Below are 15,479 nucleotides of genomic sequence, written 5' to 3'. Positions count from 1 at the left end.
ATATACATATGGAACGCTGTATGTATGTTACGTAGAAGTTGTGATGTCGCTGATCGGAACAGCGCCATCTTAGCTAGTATTATAGTCGCGTTACCGCGCGAATTTGAATCTCAAAGTAATTAGTAACCTGTTAATCGCAATGTCGTAGGCATATAGTTAGAGAATATTGCAATATAGGTAGAAGGTCACTCGAATAGGGAAAATAACAGAGGGAAGGAAGGCTATATGCGACTCAAAAAAGGACGGAAACAGCTCCGCGGGATTAAGACCCCTTAAGTGGAGGACAGCGAGGGAAGCGGACCCGAGGACACCACTCCAGCTCTCCAACTTTCGTCAAGAACGTTAGATCATTTTGCTTGAACAAAGGAGAAATCGAAGACCCGAGGATAGCTCTCCAACTTTCGTCAAGGACATGGGATCGTAAATTTGCTGCCTTGAACAAAGGACCTTTTTAGGAGAAGTCGAACAACGATACCAAGCACGCGACGTGTACACGTGCACGCTCTTAGAAAGTTGCCCTGGGCCACCCCTACGAGGCCTTACGCACCGAGCGTGGGAAATTGGGACGCCCACGACATCTTCCCCCGCAAGACTGCTACGCGACATCGACTTAGGGGAGGAGACTACCCTTCCGATTGGGCCTCACGACGCCCCACCAAAGACGCACCCCGGAACGAGAGGGCTGATGGAAGAAGCAGAGGAACAGAAAGAGCACTTCAGAAAATCCTCTGATCAACTGTAGATCACCTTCTAGCAAAGAGTTTTTTATTTTAAAACAGAAATATAGAGAAAAGTCTCAAATTTCACTTCAAAATTTCTCGTGTAAAAGTCATTTTACCAACTCCCTCGTTATCCCAATCGAGCCGCGTTCGGGAGTTTATACTTTAGTATTCAAGGCGTTCGAATCCTTGCCGCGAAATATAGAGACATTATCCGTTCGCGCCACCTGGAGCCAAGATCAGCGGTTACGGAATCGAGTAGAATATCACAAAGTAGAAGCCAGTAGAAGCATCAGGATAGCTTTTTACGTGGTTTTTACTGCGCATATATAAATACTCAACGATTCACCCTTATTAATTGTTTGGAGGAAATATATGATTATTGTATGGACGACTCGAATTTCTGTTCGGGTCTACGCTGCGATCGATTTTAGTTGATACCATTTTTTAGAGTCTTTCTATAGTATCTTTTTCGCGAATTTAATATTTTATGACTCGAGACTTGGGCACGGCTGGAAACTATTATGCATCTACGTGTCCCTGTACTCCAGATGGACTAAAAATCATATGAAATGAAAATCACGAAATTGCTTGAAACATACATGTGCGAGGATTATATATTTTTGACAATAAATATACATTTATTTTGATAATCACAGTGTAATACGCAATCTTTGTAGATTCACACCATTTTTTTACACCAACGATTGTATAAGCATAGAAGTAAACGAAGTTTGAACACTGTTATACATTAGTAACTTAGAACTAGTTCCAATATTGCTTCCGTAGTAAATAAAATTATTAAGTAGCACCATAGTTATGTAAAAACAATATAACTATTAAAACTTCAAGTGGAGTAAAAATATACAATTGTATATATTAGTAAAACCTTGTATAGTAATATCGGCAATGTAAGGTCGACGTTAAGTACAGTTCTATATATAAGTCAATTAAAAATGTTAAATTGAAACTGTGTATATAAACGATTCAAATATTTTGTAAATAGCATAAAAATGTGGAAGATCTGATATGTATATATAGATATATATAGATTATTATAGATATATACCATACATAAATATATCAAGGACTTTCCTTGGAAAATTTAGAAATGTTTTCGAATTTTTGTGCTGTCATCAGTGTTTACTGACTTGTTCCTCTAACTAGAGATTCGTCTTCAGGTTTGGGAACGCGCTTGTATCGTTGCTGTGATACTAGATAAACAGTCACTCCACCAAAGAGAACTATTAGGAGTCCAATTACATTAATCACGAGAGCTTCGCCTACAAGCTTTGAGTAATCGCCACTAAAAATTATATAAAATATTATATTAAATAAGATATGAATCTATTATAATGAAAAAGTGCAAATTTTACATGGATGGTAAGGACTAAGAAACTACTTACTTTAATGTGAAGATGGCCTTTTCATTAAGACCCAAAAGACAAGAGGCAATTACACCAACAAAGCCTGCAATACCAAAGTATACATGAATGGGCATATAGGATGCACGTAGCGGAACTTGTAATCCAGGGTAGAAAAAAGACGAAAATCCAGCAACCCACTGAAACATTACAACAATTCATTGTTGTACTCGTCACATAAAGTTTCAAAATATTATAATAATAATTTGAATGGAATTACATACTATTCAAATCATAAACATCATTTCTCTCATACCTGGCAGCAGAACAAAATTACACTAGTAAGTCCGACCCAACTGTGGAGACTGTACATGTTTGGAATTGGCTTTGGATTTAAGTTGTGACTATCAAACACAGCGACTAGAGCAATTATTACTAATACAATTATTAATAGCATTATGCTGCCGTGAATTAACTTCAGGCGACGTTTTCGAGCGTTTCTTTGAGTTCTATATATCAACATCCCTGAAAGCATGAGGAACATTAAACAAAACATGAAATGAAGATAGGCTTGATTTTAATAATTATAAGAACTCAAAACAGTACCATTTGCATAAAGGAAGACAAATCCAATCACCATTAACAAAGGATGCCAATTAAATTCTAACATTGGATTAGATCTCCAAGCAAAACCACCTCTATAATTGTTACACCAAACAGCAACGAAGATTATCAATATAGCTCCAAGAACTTCCATGATAATTGTAAGAGGATTGAAACCCTCTAAAGACACAGGTTGTTCTCCGATTTGCTCCATGTCTGCAAAATTAATGTAATAATTATTCCATTGAAGTTACAAAGTGTTGGAACGAACCAAATATTATTGAGAAAATATATCAATTTTTTTTCAGAATGCATAATATATTTTGCAAAATAAAATTAAATAAAACATACCTAAACACACTTGATAATCATATGGATAGTCTGTTGGCATGGTACAATTAAATAAAATGAACTCTTTATTCAACAAAACTCTAAATATTCTTTATTTATGCAATACTCTGCTTGGAATAATCCACCTATTATTTGTAATGAATTCTTTATTTATGTATAGTCTATTAGGTTTCTACTTAAGAACATTATGTTTAAACAGTTTACATTTTTATAAATATTTATAAGTTCAAATAACATTTACTTTTAAAAATAACTAGTTTCTTAAAAATAATATTCGCAATCTATTACATATTACATATAACAAACATTGATTAATTTTTCAAAAATAGTTAAACATAATGTAATGATAATTATAATCAGTAACATCTTTGAATACCTTTCATTTCTTGAAGTCATAAATTTAACAATATTTACACTTCTCATTCAATATGTATTATTTCTTGATTTATGAACTGTATTTCTTGAACGAGTTTCAACAAGTGTCAGTCACATTAATGTCGCTAATAATGGTTTACAAAGTAGGTTAGATTTCATGAAATATTATGTATACACAATGATATCGGACAGTGTGGAGTGCATATTAATTGAATTGAAAGGAAAAGACAACAAAGTCTTGTTTAATGAACAGCAAAATATAAAATTTGACGATTTACCTGTAGATTCACAACGAGAAAGTTTGAAGCGAATATCAACTGGTACCACGTATTGCGCCGATGACGTAAAATAAATTATCGATTTTTCGCAATTCTATACACTAGTATGTTTAAACGTATCGCACTTTTGATCAACACAGCAACTGATAATAATTATACAGTAAATATTAGTAGTTTCAATTTCATTTTAACTATATTTCATAAAGAATAAAAATGGGAAAACAAATAAAATTAAAACAATGCATTCGTTAGAAATCAATTTTCATGGAAAAAGCTGAAACAGATTGTATATATATATATATATATATATATATGTATGTATATCAGTGACCTTGTATAATAGCACCGACGAGATAAGATATCTCGTCGGTGATAATAGGTTTATATTGAAAACATAATATTGAAATATTTCACGGAAATGGTGCGATAGAGAAGGAATTGTATTGAATTATGCAACAGAATTAATTTTGATCTCTCTTAAAAATTAATGGACATCAACAATGGAATTTTTCGCATACAATCATTCTCTAAACTACAAATACCATAGATGCACTTTGCAATTTAACTTCTTATACAAGTTCGGGACTGGACGCGCCATCTGAAGTAAACAATTGAAATTTGAAGTTAACCTACAAAATTGCACTTATCAAAACGGGGAACAAATATTTCATTTTTCATTGTTTACCGGTTATGATCACAGTTTACATTGTTGAAACATTTCAAACATTTTGAAACATTTCAAAATGATTGAGAAAGGAAGATTGTTTCAAAGTTTGTTTAAAAACAGGAGAGTAATATTTTCCTGTGAGAAGTATTTTTCGGAATCTGCTGCTACAAGCGATAGCAATGAAAGGACAACACATTTCGGATATAAAACTGTTAAAGAAAGCGAGAAAGTAAGAGAAGGTAAATGTTACACGTGTTGGATGACCAACTATTTATTTTATGATAAATAGTAACTAAGATGTTTTCGTCAGTGAACCTCGACCGGTCACTACCCTTAGTCACACAAAAATCAGCACTGTGACACATCATTGTAGTCATCTACCTCTCCCTTTAGGGGACTTTTATTTAAGTTCGCGCAAAAGACTGAACCGGGCTTTTTTTAGTAGAAACCTCAGTGCAACTAAGATCTCGCTCTTTCAAATTTTTGTCTATCTCGAGTTGTCAAACTTCCGATGAACCATACTCTGTAACACGCTTCTCGTAATTTGTGATCGGAGTTATAGTTGAGGAGTTTTATTAATAAACTAGTGTTTTCTTTATCATAAACCTACAATGTTTATTAATCCCTCATCTGGAATACGACACACGTTTAATATATTACATTGATGATAGTAAATAAATGATTTAGTTTTAACTCAAACATTTGTTAAAATAATTTATAAAATTATTTCTTTAGTGTACACAGTATTCGAGAAGGTGGCAAATTCCTACGATCAGATGAATGATGCTATGAGTTTAGGAATTCATCGTATTTGGAAAGACAAATTCATTCAGAGACTTGGACCAACTCATGGAAGTAAATTACTAGATTCAGCTGGAGGCACAGGAGACATAACATTCAGATATTTACAGTATTTGAAAAAAACAACGAACTACCAAGGTTTAAATAGTTCTGTAACTGTCTGCGACATAAATGAGAATATGTTAGAAGTAGGAAAAATTAGAGCAAAAAGGCAAGGTTGGCTTGGCCAAGATAATGTTGCAATCGATTGGAAGCAATGCAACGCAGAGGAACTTCCTTTTTCTAATGATTCGTACACAGCTTACACAATTGCTTTTGGGATAAGGAATGTTACACATATTGATAAGGTGAATCAAATTTCATTGTTGCCACCCTATATTGAAGTCATTACAAATATAAAATAGTAATACTTTTAGGTGCTTTCTGAGGCATATCGAGTGCTTACACCAGGTGGTCGTTTTATGTGTTTAGAGTTTAGTCATGTAGACAATGATGCCTTGAGATGGTATGTATTTGTTTGTATTTTATCTTGATTTGTGAGTAGAGGTGTGTGGGAATCCTGGTATATTCGAGAATCCCAAAATTTTCAAGAACCTGTCTCGATTCCGAGCAAAATTCTCGATCTGCCCTGACCCAACATTTTCGGGTTCTCGTGTATATATATGTACATATATATACATATATAGTAATGGGAATATACTACAGCATAAAATTTCTGCACAGGTTTTACGACCAATATTCGTTTCAAGTGATACCTGTCTTGGGTACTCTTATAGCAGGGGAATGGCAGGCTTATCAATACCTTGTTGAAAGTATCAGAAAGTTCCCAAAACAAGAATGTTTTAAGGTAAAGTTTAATAGTATAGTAAAATTCACATATTAAAAATAGTACATGTAATATAAACCCATATTATAATACTTAAAACAGAAATGGTAAATTTCATTTAACTATTGTTTTAGGAAATGATAGAAGAAGCAGGATTTCGAAATGTAACTTACGAAAATTTAACCTGTGGAGTTGTATCTATTCATTCAGGATTTAAATTATAATATGTTCAGGTAATGTTATTTTGTATTAATTTTGTAAATATACTTAAATAATGTTCAGTAATTAGGTAGACCATGTAATTACAAATTTTGTATATTGATAATAATGTACAATATAATTTTACTAAATCCAATTCTGTTTTTTAAGAATATAATTATACTTATTTCGCTTACATAAATACAAGGTAACAAATAGAACATTGTATAATTAAATTACTGTATATTAATATTAAAAATAAATTAGATTTTAAATATTATTTTTCCTTAGAAAGGATTTTAATTGTTTGTCAATTAGATATCTTTGTTCTTGAGTTACATCAGTGATTTTGATCACTGTCGGTTTTTTATTGACATCTAATTCCAATTCTAGGAGGTCATGTAAGGTTTTTATTTTTTGTTCTGCACTACGAAAACTCTGAAACATTTAACATAAAATATTGACTGAATTATTAAATTGGAAAAAAATATTGAACAATATATACCATTCTTAGTTCACGTTCGATTTCAGGATTTTTTTTTAATTTCTTCTTTAACGAAAATTCCTGTACACTGAACCCTAATAAATTTTCAAGAACCTGAAATATTTACAAATTCATTTAAAATGCACTTAATAAAGAGAAAAAAGAGACATATTTCACAATTAATATAAATGTTAATGATTTGTAATTACTCGCCTTATTCGAGAAAGCAACTTCCATTTTTCCAGTACCATCCACTAGAGTAGCATCCAAAATCCAAACCAAGTTTTGTTTCGATAGTTTCCCAAGGTCTTCTACGCGCCCACAAATCGTTTTACGAGTCAATTCTGTTATAATGTCATTGTTTATATCATAAATAAAATCACAAATGTTTGGATCTGGAGAAATAGGTTTTTCTGTAAATTCGGTAATTTTTCTATCAATTTTGCCTCTCTTCTTCGTTACGTGATCGGATGGAGACAATGGACTCTAAAAAATTACTTTGTAAAACTATGTCCAAGAATAACATTGAAATAATTATATTTGATTATCCAGTAACACATACTAGTCTCTTTAATCCAGTGAAGGGCTTAGATATTTCTGACAGTTTATCACACGATTTCGAAGTAGATTGATTTGTCGATGAGCTCCTATTATTGGAAAACCATGGTACGTTTGAACGAGAAGTGTTTTCTTGTTTCACTACCGATTTTTCCACACTTTCATACTTTATCTCTTCAACTATGTCATTGTCATTTATTATAATTAGATCGTCATCTTCTTCTTTTGGTAGAGCTCTGAATGGAGCTAAAATGTTTCGTTTCCGTTGTGATTCAACTAATTGTTCTTCGTCGACCTGAAATTGAATTTAATAATTTCGAAATCAAATTAGATAAATCGTCAAAATTATATTATAAATAGTTAACCATTTCTAAGAAACAATCGTCGTCTTCAAAGATTTTTTCCTCTGTACACCTATAATCACTTTCCTTCTCTACAGTATTAATAAGAAAGTTTTCACTTTCCGTTTTCACTGTGCGATTGTAGTTGTTTCCTTCTTCAATATTGGTATTGATAAAAGAATTTTCTTTCATGGTTCCTATTTGTAATGTATTGGTATGTGGCTGCTGATGATCTTTCTTGTGCAGGTGTTCAATTTTGGAAACTTCATCCAAGTTTATCTCAAATTCTTCTTCAAAGAAGGTATTTTCCAGTTCATTTACAGGTTTTTCTTTTTGTTTATCGTTATTCGATTTCGACTCATTATCGCCATAAGGGTCTGGATTCTCTTTAATATTTCTGTGGAAAAATAATTGTATCCTATTCAATATCTGAACTCTAATTTTCATTCACTGCTAGGAGCATTGCAAATATACTAACAAGGAAAGGACCCCAAGTGCCCGACTTCGATTTTGATAATCTTTTGTGAGACGATGGTATATGGATCCCTAATGATGTCTGTAAAATATTAGGTGTAGTTACTCAATAGTTTTAAAGATATAAACAATTGAACTTTCATGCAACCTGTTTACACGCTAATGGAACTTCGACAACTTGAGCTGCAAATTATGGAATAGCTGCAAGGTATGGAAGCTTAATTGTTTATATCTTTAAAACTATTGAGTAACTACACCTAATATTGTGCAGACAACTAGGGATCCACATACCATCGTCTCACAAAAAATACTAATACTAAAATTAGGGTCCTTCCCTTGTAAGTACAATACAAAATTGATTTTTACTGAAATATTTAAGTCATTATATATTACTTACAAAGCTCGAGCTAAAATATTTTCTAAAGCATTAGGAATTAGTAAACTATCCACTTCACCACCAATTTTTTTCAATTTTGTTCCTTCTAGCAATAAAACTCCTCTACGGCATCTTACTGGTCCTATTACCATAACTTTGTACCCTGGTAATAACATTTCCTTTAAAAGGACGAAAACCACTTATTTAAAATTGAAGAAATTTAGTAACAAATGTAAAAGAATATGGTGCAACTGTAATGTTGGATAATATACATTTAATAGGGATATTTGACTGTATTCGATTCCAATTATATCTTGTACTCCATCTGTTAATTTTAATTGGAACATTCTTTTTTTTGGAGGTTCCCATTTTTCTAATTTCTCTGCTTCGGTTGGATCTACCTCTGACACATGAGTATTTCTGATTTGTTGTAATTGTTTATATTTGGACGTTGCAATATCATACATTTGTTCCACCTTAAATAAGAAGGAATATATAATGTTTTAATAAACCGATAACTTGTTCAACGAATATAATAAACATTCACATACCTGGAGAATATAATTTTCAGGCAATATAGTAGATTTCTGCTGTGAAATATTGCGTGGTAAACTTCCGTTTTCATTATTAATTTCACGTAAGTCACTGAGTTGCCACTGTACTTTTACAAATTGTAAAATCTCTTGGTTACTCGACTGAAAATAAAAACGTATTTTCAATCATTCACGAAACCTGATAAAATTAAATATAACAAAAAGTACATAGATGTAAACATTCGTAGTAGATGTAAGCAATAAAATAGCTTAAACGTTGTGGGTTATGTATAGGTTGTATATTATTATTTACATTTTGGTTTTGCTGTAAGTAGAATTCTATGCAATCACTTAACCAGTCATCATTCATTACATAGAATTCCGATTTCAACTTAGCTTTTAAACATTTAAATAAATTCTCGGTCATGGCTATTGTTGTGACAGTTCTATCCAGTTCTATCACAGAGAATTGTTATAGCCGCGCTAAATTCCGATGGTGTTCAATATACATATATAGTTTCCAAGCAGACCAGTTTAGCCAGAGCTGGTTCAGCAAATGGCTAGGGAGAAGTTAAAGTTACTACAGAAATCTTTACAGGGTCAGTGTTCTTTTCATGAGTGAACGGGGAACCCATGAAAATTAGCAATATGTAAATCTTTGTAATAGAAAAGATTTTATTTTATAACTTCTGAGTTTAATATCTTTAAGTGCAGATATCTAAAAATTCGAGTTCGAATAAATTTATGTACGTGTATTGCGATTACAAATATTCTGAAACGGGTTAAACAAATACGTCATAATCTGATATTTAAAAAATGACGATCAATGATATCGATTGATATCTTATATATCAAGTAGCGAATTAAAATATACCTTATATTTTATGAAATATCTTTTGTCAACGAAAGAATTTACATACTTACGTCACTGAAACAAAAAAGAAATAGACAATTAGAATCGATATGGAGACAATTTATCTTAAATATTTGCGTTATATTAATATTGAGAATTATATCGAAATAATATCTGGAATATATTAGAACTTGAAAAATCCGGTTGCAATATTTCTGGAAAATAGTGGGTTATATTTAAAGATTTAAGTGGTTGTTAATGGTACTTGATTTTCGTAATTTCCCACCGTGATCGTCGGCGTCACTACTATTTATGGTGTCGATTAGTTCCGTTACGTCGTGTTCAAAGGCGCCGTGGTATCGTCGCCGGCATCCCGTCATTGTTATCACAATTTTATCATTCTACAATGAGTTTCATCCCCGCAGAACCAGTTTATTCAAGCCTATTTTTAGTCCTTCGAACGTACATCTTTCCTGACAACCCTAGTGGGGGTGAGCTACCCTTAGTGGGGATTCGACGAGGAGGGGGAAAGGAGAAAGCCAGCCGTCAGGGCAACGCATGCCTTCTGACGTTTCAGTAGGCCGCGCGAGCTCGTACCGTGGATGTGTACCGGAAAGTGATTTTTACCCCTCTCCCTTTTATTTTCCATGTCATCCGGTCTGTTTTTCTCTGGCGGCGACGATATAATTCTTGTGTGTGATATGATTCGTGAATGTGCGCTGTATCGTTTCAAGTGAACCCGCACGCCGACCTATAACGTGCCGTAGGAGGTACGTATGGCCAATGTAAAATACAAATGCGTGTATATGTGCACACATCCCCATGTATCTGTACACGTACAATGTACAATGTATCCGTGCGGAAGTGTGCAATAGGTAAACGAAGGCTCTCCAATTTCGAATGGAACGATTAGCACTCGAAACACGAATACGATCGAGCAGAAATTAAAAATTAATGTGCCAGAAATTCAGACGAGGGGGAATGTCTTCCTTTCAATTGATCTAGTACCGCAGGATTATGTTCGTTGTCTGCGAAATTGTATTTTGATTAATACGAAGCGTCTTTTTTATCGGGACGCAAGATATGAACTTCCAGTGGAACATTATCAAAATTTAATTAGCTCCGGTGCATAAATTGAAATATTGATTTAATATGGGGGTTTTTCTACGGTGAACAAATATTAACGGGTTAAACGGAGTTGAGGAATTAGGTGTCTCGTATGAGTAGAGCTTTGAAAATATTTCATTTTATATTAATAGTGTGATATGAGCTCGTGTAGGTGTTACGTGCGTGAAAGAGTGTTATATGAGAAGCATATGTGCAGATATCCGTGTATGCAGTATGTATAGGTACGGTCAAGATGTTTTTGGAAGTATGTAACCGCCAAAATTGAGAATGCAGACGAGGTCGTAGGATCCGCGGATTTGCGATAGAACAATATGATAAACGGTTTTAATGTTTTCCACCCCTTCCCCCCAGTTATTTATTGTTGCTATTCGCGCGTAACAAGTAACGTATGCGTGCGAAATATGTATGTGCGGTCACGGATTCTCCCGATGATTTCTCGTAATAAATCATTTTCACGTATTTCCGTAATATTCGATTCGCTTTCGATTCTTTCGACAGAAAATCCCGTCGATTTTCGTTTATTTTTGCTGATGTCCGTTTCCGTCTCGAATCATATTATTAAATAAATATTAATTTGAATCTTTACACTCTCTATTTCCTCCATCGAAAAATTTTATAGATTTCTATTTAATATTCTTGGATCAATAAATCGAGGAAGTGTTTAATGAAAAAAAAAATGTAATGTTCATTTTTGTCGAATATGCTCGATTTGTATTGTGTTTGTGATCAAAGGTTAATTAAAAGCGGGAAACGGAATTTTTAATTTTCAATCTGTTAGCTGAAACATTTGGTATCTGTTTTTACCATTTCTCTTTTGTGATTCAAGGACTAATTGAATGTTAATTTATGAATGATGGAAGTTCAATAAAAATTGTAATGTGTCGTCAGCTTCAATGAAATGAAAAAAATTACTTTATTTGTTTACAGGAATGACATTGCAAATACTTTTGTTCGGAACAAAGTCTATTTCTTAGCGAAAAATTTTATAATTTGCTTCTCATTTATTTTGGAGTATCTCTATCTACCTAAGTAACAATATCCATTCATTTTCATCAAAAAAACATCTTTGCCATTAAATAATGTCATCGAGAATACCAATTTCTTCGCAGTTCTCTTTATCATTACAACGTAATTTTACAATTAAATTTTTCAAATTTTTATTCACTTGTCCATAGAAAAAATATGTTATTTAAATTGTGAAGAAAAAGAGTTCGATTCCTTTTGTTTCTTGTTACAATTTTGTATACCAAGCTTGAATGTTTCGCTGCGGAATCCTATCAACAATAGCGAGTTCTGATTAATTTAATTCGAAGGGATATCGCGTTACTTGGTGGTAAATGATCCTGGGCTCGACGGGACAGGTGGAACGATGGCAGTATTACCTTTAGAATTATGTATTAATTTCCATACTACCTAGGACTTGTCGTTTATTTATGTGCGAGCGTGTGCAATATGGATTGTGCATCGCGCGTGGTCGGGAATGCAATTTATGACATATACGGTGGAATATATGGTGATGCGTTGAGTAGCATTCAGGTAGCTATTACTCTAATTGTAATCTGCGTTTTTTTCCTGCGGAAAGCATTTGGAATGTTTAACAGAACGCTAAGCAGACGAAAAATGCAAAGATCACGAAAATGTAACTCTACGTCACGAAGTTTCATTAATTTATTTAATGACAGAGTACGATTCTCTCTCTGGGAGAATTTATCAAATTGCAAATCAAATATTTTGATATTAATTTATATTCATTTATAAAATTTGATGAACCATTTTTAATTCGTTTTTGCTTATCTAAAATTCTTCGCAGAATTTTTTATATAATTATATATAACATATAATATAATTATTATATATTTTAATAAAATATTTTTATTATATAATTATTAACAATCATGCAATGATTGTTATGTTCACTTATTAGCGGGGTTTGATAATTTATCGCGTTTTATAACAGAAAACGAAAATTGTATATTTAATATTTGATTCGAGCGAAATTAAGGAGGTGTTTAATTAATCTGAAATTATCACACATTCGAAATCATTGATCAAAGGAATGATCATTGCTCCAGAGACGAACGGACGCCACGGATGTACATAATTACGTTCGCTTTTTAAAGAAATATCTCTAACGGCTTTTTAAATTACTGTAGTAAAAGAAGGTAAAAAATTAGTATGTTGAATTTTTATGATCACGATGTGAGAGGGTTATTGCTACCCCTTTGGGAATGTCTCACCAGTGAAGCCACGTATTTCGCACAAAACACTCTAGTGTATCTTAAAATATTAAGGAGATTTATCATTGCTGCTGCTGATCATTCTGCTGGAACTCCATTTCAATATTTCATCAAACTTTTACAATAATACTCGTCGATGCAAAGGAGCTTATATTTAAAATTACAAATTCAAATAAATCTGCGATGCACGATGGAATTTTTATTCGTATACGAACATCGTTGATTTTTTATTCGTATACGAACATCGTTGATTTTTTATTCGTATGCAAGTTGATCAAGAAATAAATGTATTTGAATCATTTAGCCTACTCCCTCGTGGAAAATCAATACGGCGAAACATTCCAAAATAAAGGCGAACTATTTGCAAATAAAACACTGTTCTAAAGATTAACGTCTGTCAAAATTAACGAGATAACATCCTCGGCCCAGAAATTCAGACAATTATTATGTAATTATTATTACGCAGTGTTCTTGTTGTTTAAATTCACCTCTACGATTTGGTTTTGTAGCTCGTCAAACGTCAGTTAATTACTAAATAGAGTAATTAGAGAATTGCGTAGGCGCACAATAAAAATAAAAAACAATAAAGAAGAAGTTCTAATCACTGTAACCATAAAATATATCATGGTGGGAGTGGTTAAGCTGAGGGGTGTGAAGCATTATGGGGGATGAGAACCAGTGTTAACTCGTGTTCTTTGGTTAACAGGTGAACGTTGATCGAAGTGCAGAGAACGATACTAGTGAAGGATGAAGAATAAAGACGCGTGAACTGTTCACGGGGAAGAGCGAGGGTGGCCGGGAAGGAAAATGTTCCCCGAGAAATTGACTTTCTTAAAGTGAATTGAAAACCGTCCCCGGTGCTTCGGAGAGTGACGTTTGAAATGTGATAACGGGGAGAGCAGGCAATAGCGAAAGTTCGGGGAGAGGGTAATATGTACTTGCAAACACCGAAACAATGTGCGACAAAGGAGGCTCCTAGGAAGGAAAAGTTGAAAACTACGAACCACACTCTGGAGACGGTCGCCTCCTCAATGATGAAGACAGAAGGCACTTCGTGAAGAGGTGAGTTTCTTCTTTGTTTTCATCCCGCTCCCACGTACCCTCCTTCTTTTTCGGATATTAAAACTCCCCTTTTAATCAAACCGAGAACCCTTTATCTCGCTAGATTGAAGCATCAATACGTTTCGTATATTTTTTCGAAATTATTTTGAATCGCTCATCTTCACGGTTGGTTGCTCATCTGGGTTGATGTAAGAGCCTGTCTCGCTTCCCCGGGTTCCCCGACAATTTTCAGAAATCTACGATTCGCAAATACGGATTTCTTAAGGAATTTTTGATCGCGAGTCTCTGAACGATCTATCTTCATCTCTGTGATGTAAGACGATCATCCGATAACCTATTAATAGTTTTCTGATAACATTTACTGTGAAATGTTAATTTGTTATTGAGAATGATTAAATGCGATAGAGAGTCTGAGCGCATAACCATTGTTTATTTCGTTTGTAGAAAAAAATCGTGGAGATATTAAGAGTAGTTAGTGCAATTTTCTGCGACATTAAACGGTTTGCCAGTCGTCGGCGACTTAAATTTTATTCAATATAGCCGCGCGGTGGACCAAAGTCGTTGAAACTTTCTTTGTTTCGTTGAAGTGAATATTTTTCCAGAACAATGCTCACAGGAAGAGAACTTCCTTGCCAACCTAATATTTTAGATATACCGGAATGGACGGAAAAAGATACTTGAAAAATTGAAGGGTTTGCCAATACTCGAAGACTTCGCTTGGTCTTCCATGTTACTGTTTCAGAGAAAGTTGAAACATAAATAAGTGTTACAATCGGCTATTTGATTCTTTTATCACGTCAAATGCGTTGATGCATCGTTTATCAACTGTAAGATTAAAGAAAGTGCGCAACTACGGTTGAAAATTTTTGTGAAACAAGTTCCTGAAGGGTGGGAGGAGCAAAAAGAATTATGATGAGGGGGTTGAAGTAGCAAAGAGATTTATGATAAAGGGGTTGCGGGAGCAAAGAGATTGAACTGCTATGCAGTCGCAGGATAGTTTGAGAGACTGGAGTCATGAGGTATCCGCGAATGTTCCGACCGAGACCGAGACCCAGACTCAGACCCGAAATAGGTGTTCCAGCAGAAAACGTTATCAACATCAGAAAAGCGAGGGGGCGGGACTCTCTTGGCGAACCGAGGACGTGTTTCTCTTTAAAAGAAATTAGCAGTGATACCTTTCAGGGCTCTTGGCCTCCTCTCGAGCATTCTAGAGCTGCGGAGTGCACAGGCATGAGCCTCCCCCAGTCCTCT

At 33.9% G+C, this 15,479-nt stretch overlaps 4 protein-coding genes across 10 annotated transcripts in view; 2 read left to right on the top strand and 2 right to left on the bottom strand.

Moving 5' to 3' along the window:
* Positions 1–1,291: 1,291 nt before the first annotated feature.
* Positions 1,292–3,950, bottom strand: LOC143210274 (transmembrane ascorbate-dependent reductase CYB561). Of its 4 annotated transcripts, XM_076426998.1 has the most exons (7): positions 3,691–3,950; positions 3,414–3,537; positions 3,038–3,162; positions 2,690–2,902; positions 2,400–2,608; positions 2,126–2,283; positions 1,292–2,025 (listed from the first exon to the last, which is right to left on the bottom strand). In XM_076426998.1, exons 3-7 carry the CDS (start codon positions 3,075–3,077, stop codon positions 1,863–1,865), a joined length of 783 nt encoding a protein of 260 aa, XP_076283113.1. In that variant the 5' UTR covers positions 3,078–3,162; positions 3,414–3,537; positions 3,691–3,950; the 3' UTR covers positions 1,292–1,862. The 4 variants fall into 4 exon arrangements, with proteins under 4 accessions (XP_076283113.1, XP_076283114.1, XP_076283116.1 ...); XM_076426999.1 differs by lacking the exon at positions 3,038–3,162 and having other exon boundaries at positions 3,691–3,949; XM_076427001.1 differs by lacking the exon at positions 3,414–3,537 and having other exon boundaries at positions 3,038–3,067; positions 3,691–3,948.
* A 171-nt stretch (positions 3,951–4,121) lies between these two features.
* Positions 4,122–6,257, top strand: Coq5 (ubiquinone biosynthesis protein COQ3, mitochondrial). The gene is made up of 5 exons (XM_076426996.1): positions 4,122–4,596; positions 5,093–5,505; positions 5,575–5,663; positions 5,882–6,005; positions 6,119–6,257. Exons 1-5 carry the CDS (start codon positions 4,434–4,436, stop codon positions 6,206–6,208), a joined length of 879 nt encoding a protein of 292 aa, XP_076283111.1. The 5' UTR covers positions 4,122–4,433; the 3' UTR covers positions 6,209–6,257.
* A 26-nt stretch (positions 6,258–6,283) lies between these two features.
* LOC143210262 (uncharacterized) lies at positions 6,284–10,263 on the bottom strand. 2 transcript variants are annotated; one of them, XM_076426971.1, is made up of 9 exons: positions 10,088–10,263; positions 8,967–9,110; positions 8,688–8,891; positions 8,437–8,594; positions 7,590–7,962; positions 7,229–7,519; positions 6,880–7,152; positions 6,688–6,780; positions 6,284–6,620 (listed from the first exon to the last, which is right to left on the bottom strand). In XM_076426971.1, the coding sequence occupies exons 3-9, from the start codon at positions 8,880–8,882 to the stop codon at positions 6,453–6,455; spliced, it is 1,551 nt and encodes a 516-aa protein (XP_076283086.1). In that variant the 5' UTR covers positions 8,883–8,891; positions 8,967–9,110; positions 10,088–10,263; the 3' UTR covers positions 6,284–6,452. The 2 variants fall into 2 exon arrangements, with proteins under 2 accessions (XP_076283086.1, XP_076283085.1); XM_076426970.1 differs by lacking the exon at positions 10,088–10,263 and adding an exon at positions 9,262–10,076.
* A 56-nt stretch (positions 10,264–10,319) lies between these two features.
* The window catches only part of LOC143210268 (uncharacterized), a 37,027-nt gene continuing 31,867 nt past the window's right edge, over positions 10,320–15,479 (top strand). The window contains exons 1-2 of one of the 3 annotated variants that reach the window (XM_076426988.1): positions 10,320–10,571; positions 13,873–14,228. The gene's annotated coding sequence lies outside the window, so the exon portion shown is untranslated. The remainder of the gene's footprint in view (positions 10,572–13,872; positions 14,229–15,479) is intronic. The other 2 variants (XM_076426987.1, XM_076426989.1) reach the window with 2 other exon arrangements.

Source organism: Lasioglossum baleicum, chromosome 7, assembly GCF_051020765.1.
Source record: "Lasioglossum baleicum chromosome 7, iyLasBale1, whole genome shotgun sequence".
NCBI lineage: Eukaryota > Metazoa > Arthropoda > Insecta > Hymenoptera > Halictidae > Lasioglossum > Lasioglossum baleicum.
This window is presented reverse-complemented; position numbering and strand designations above follow the sequence as displayed.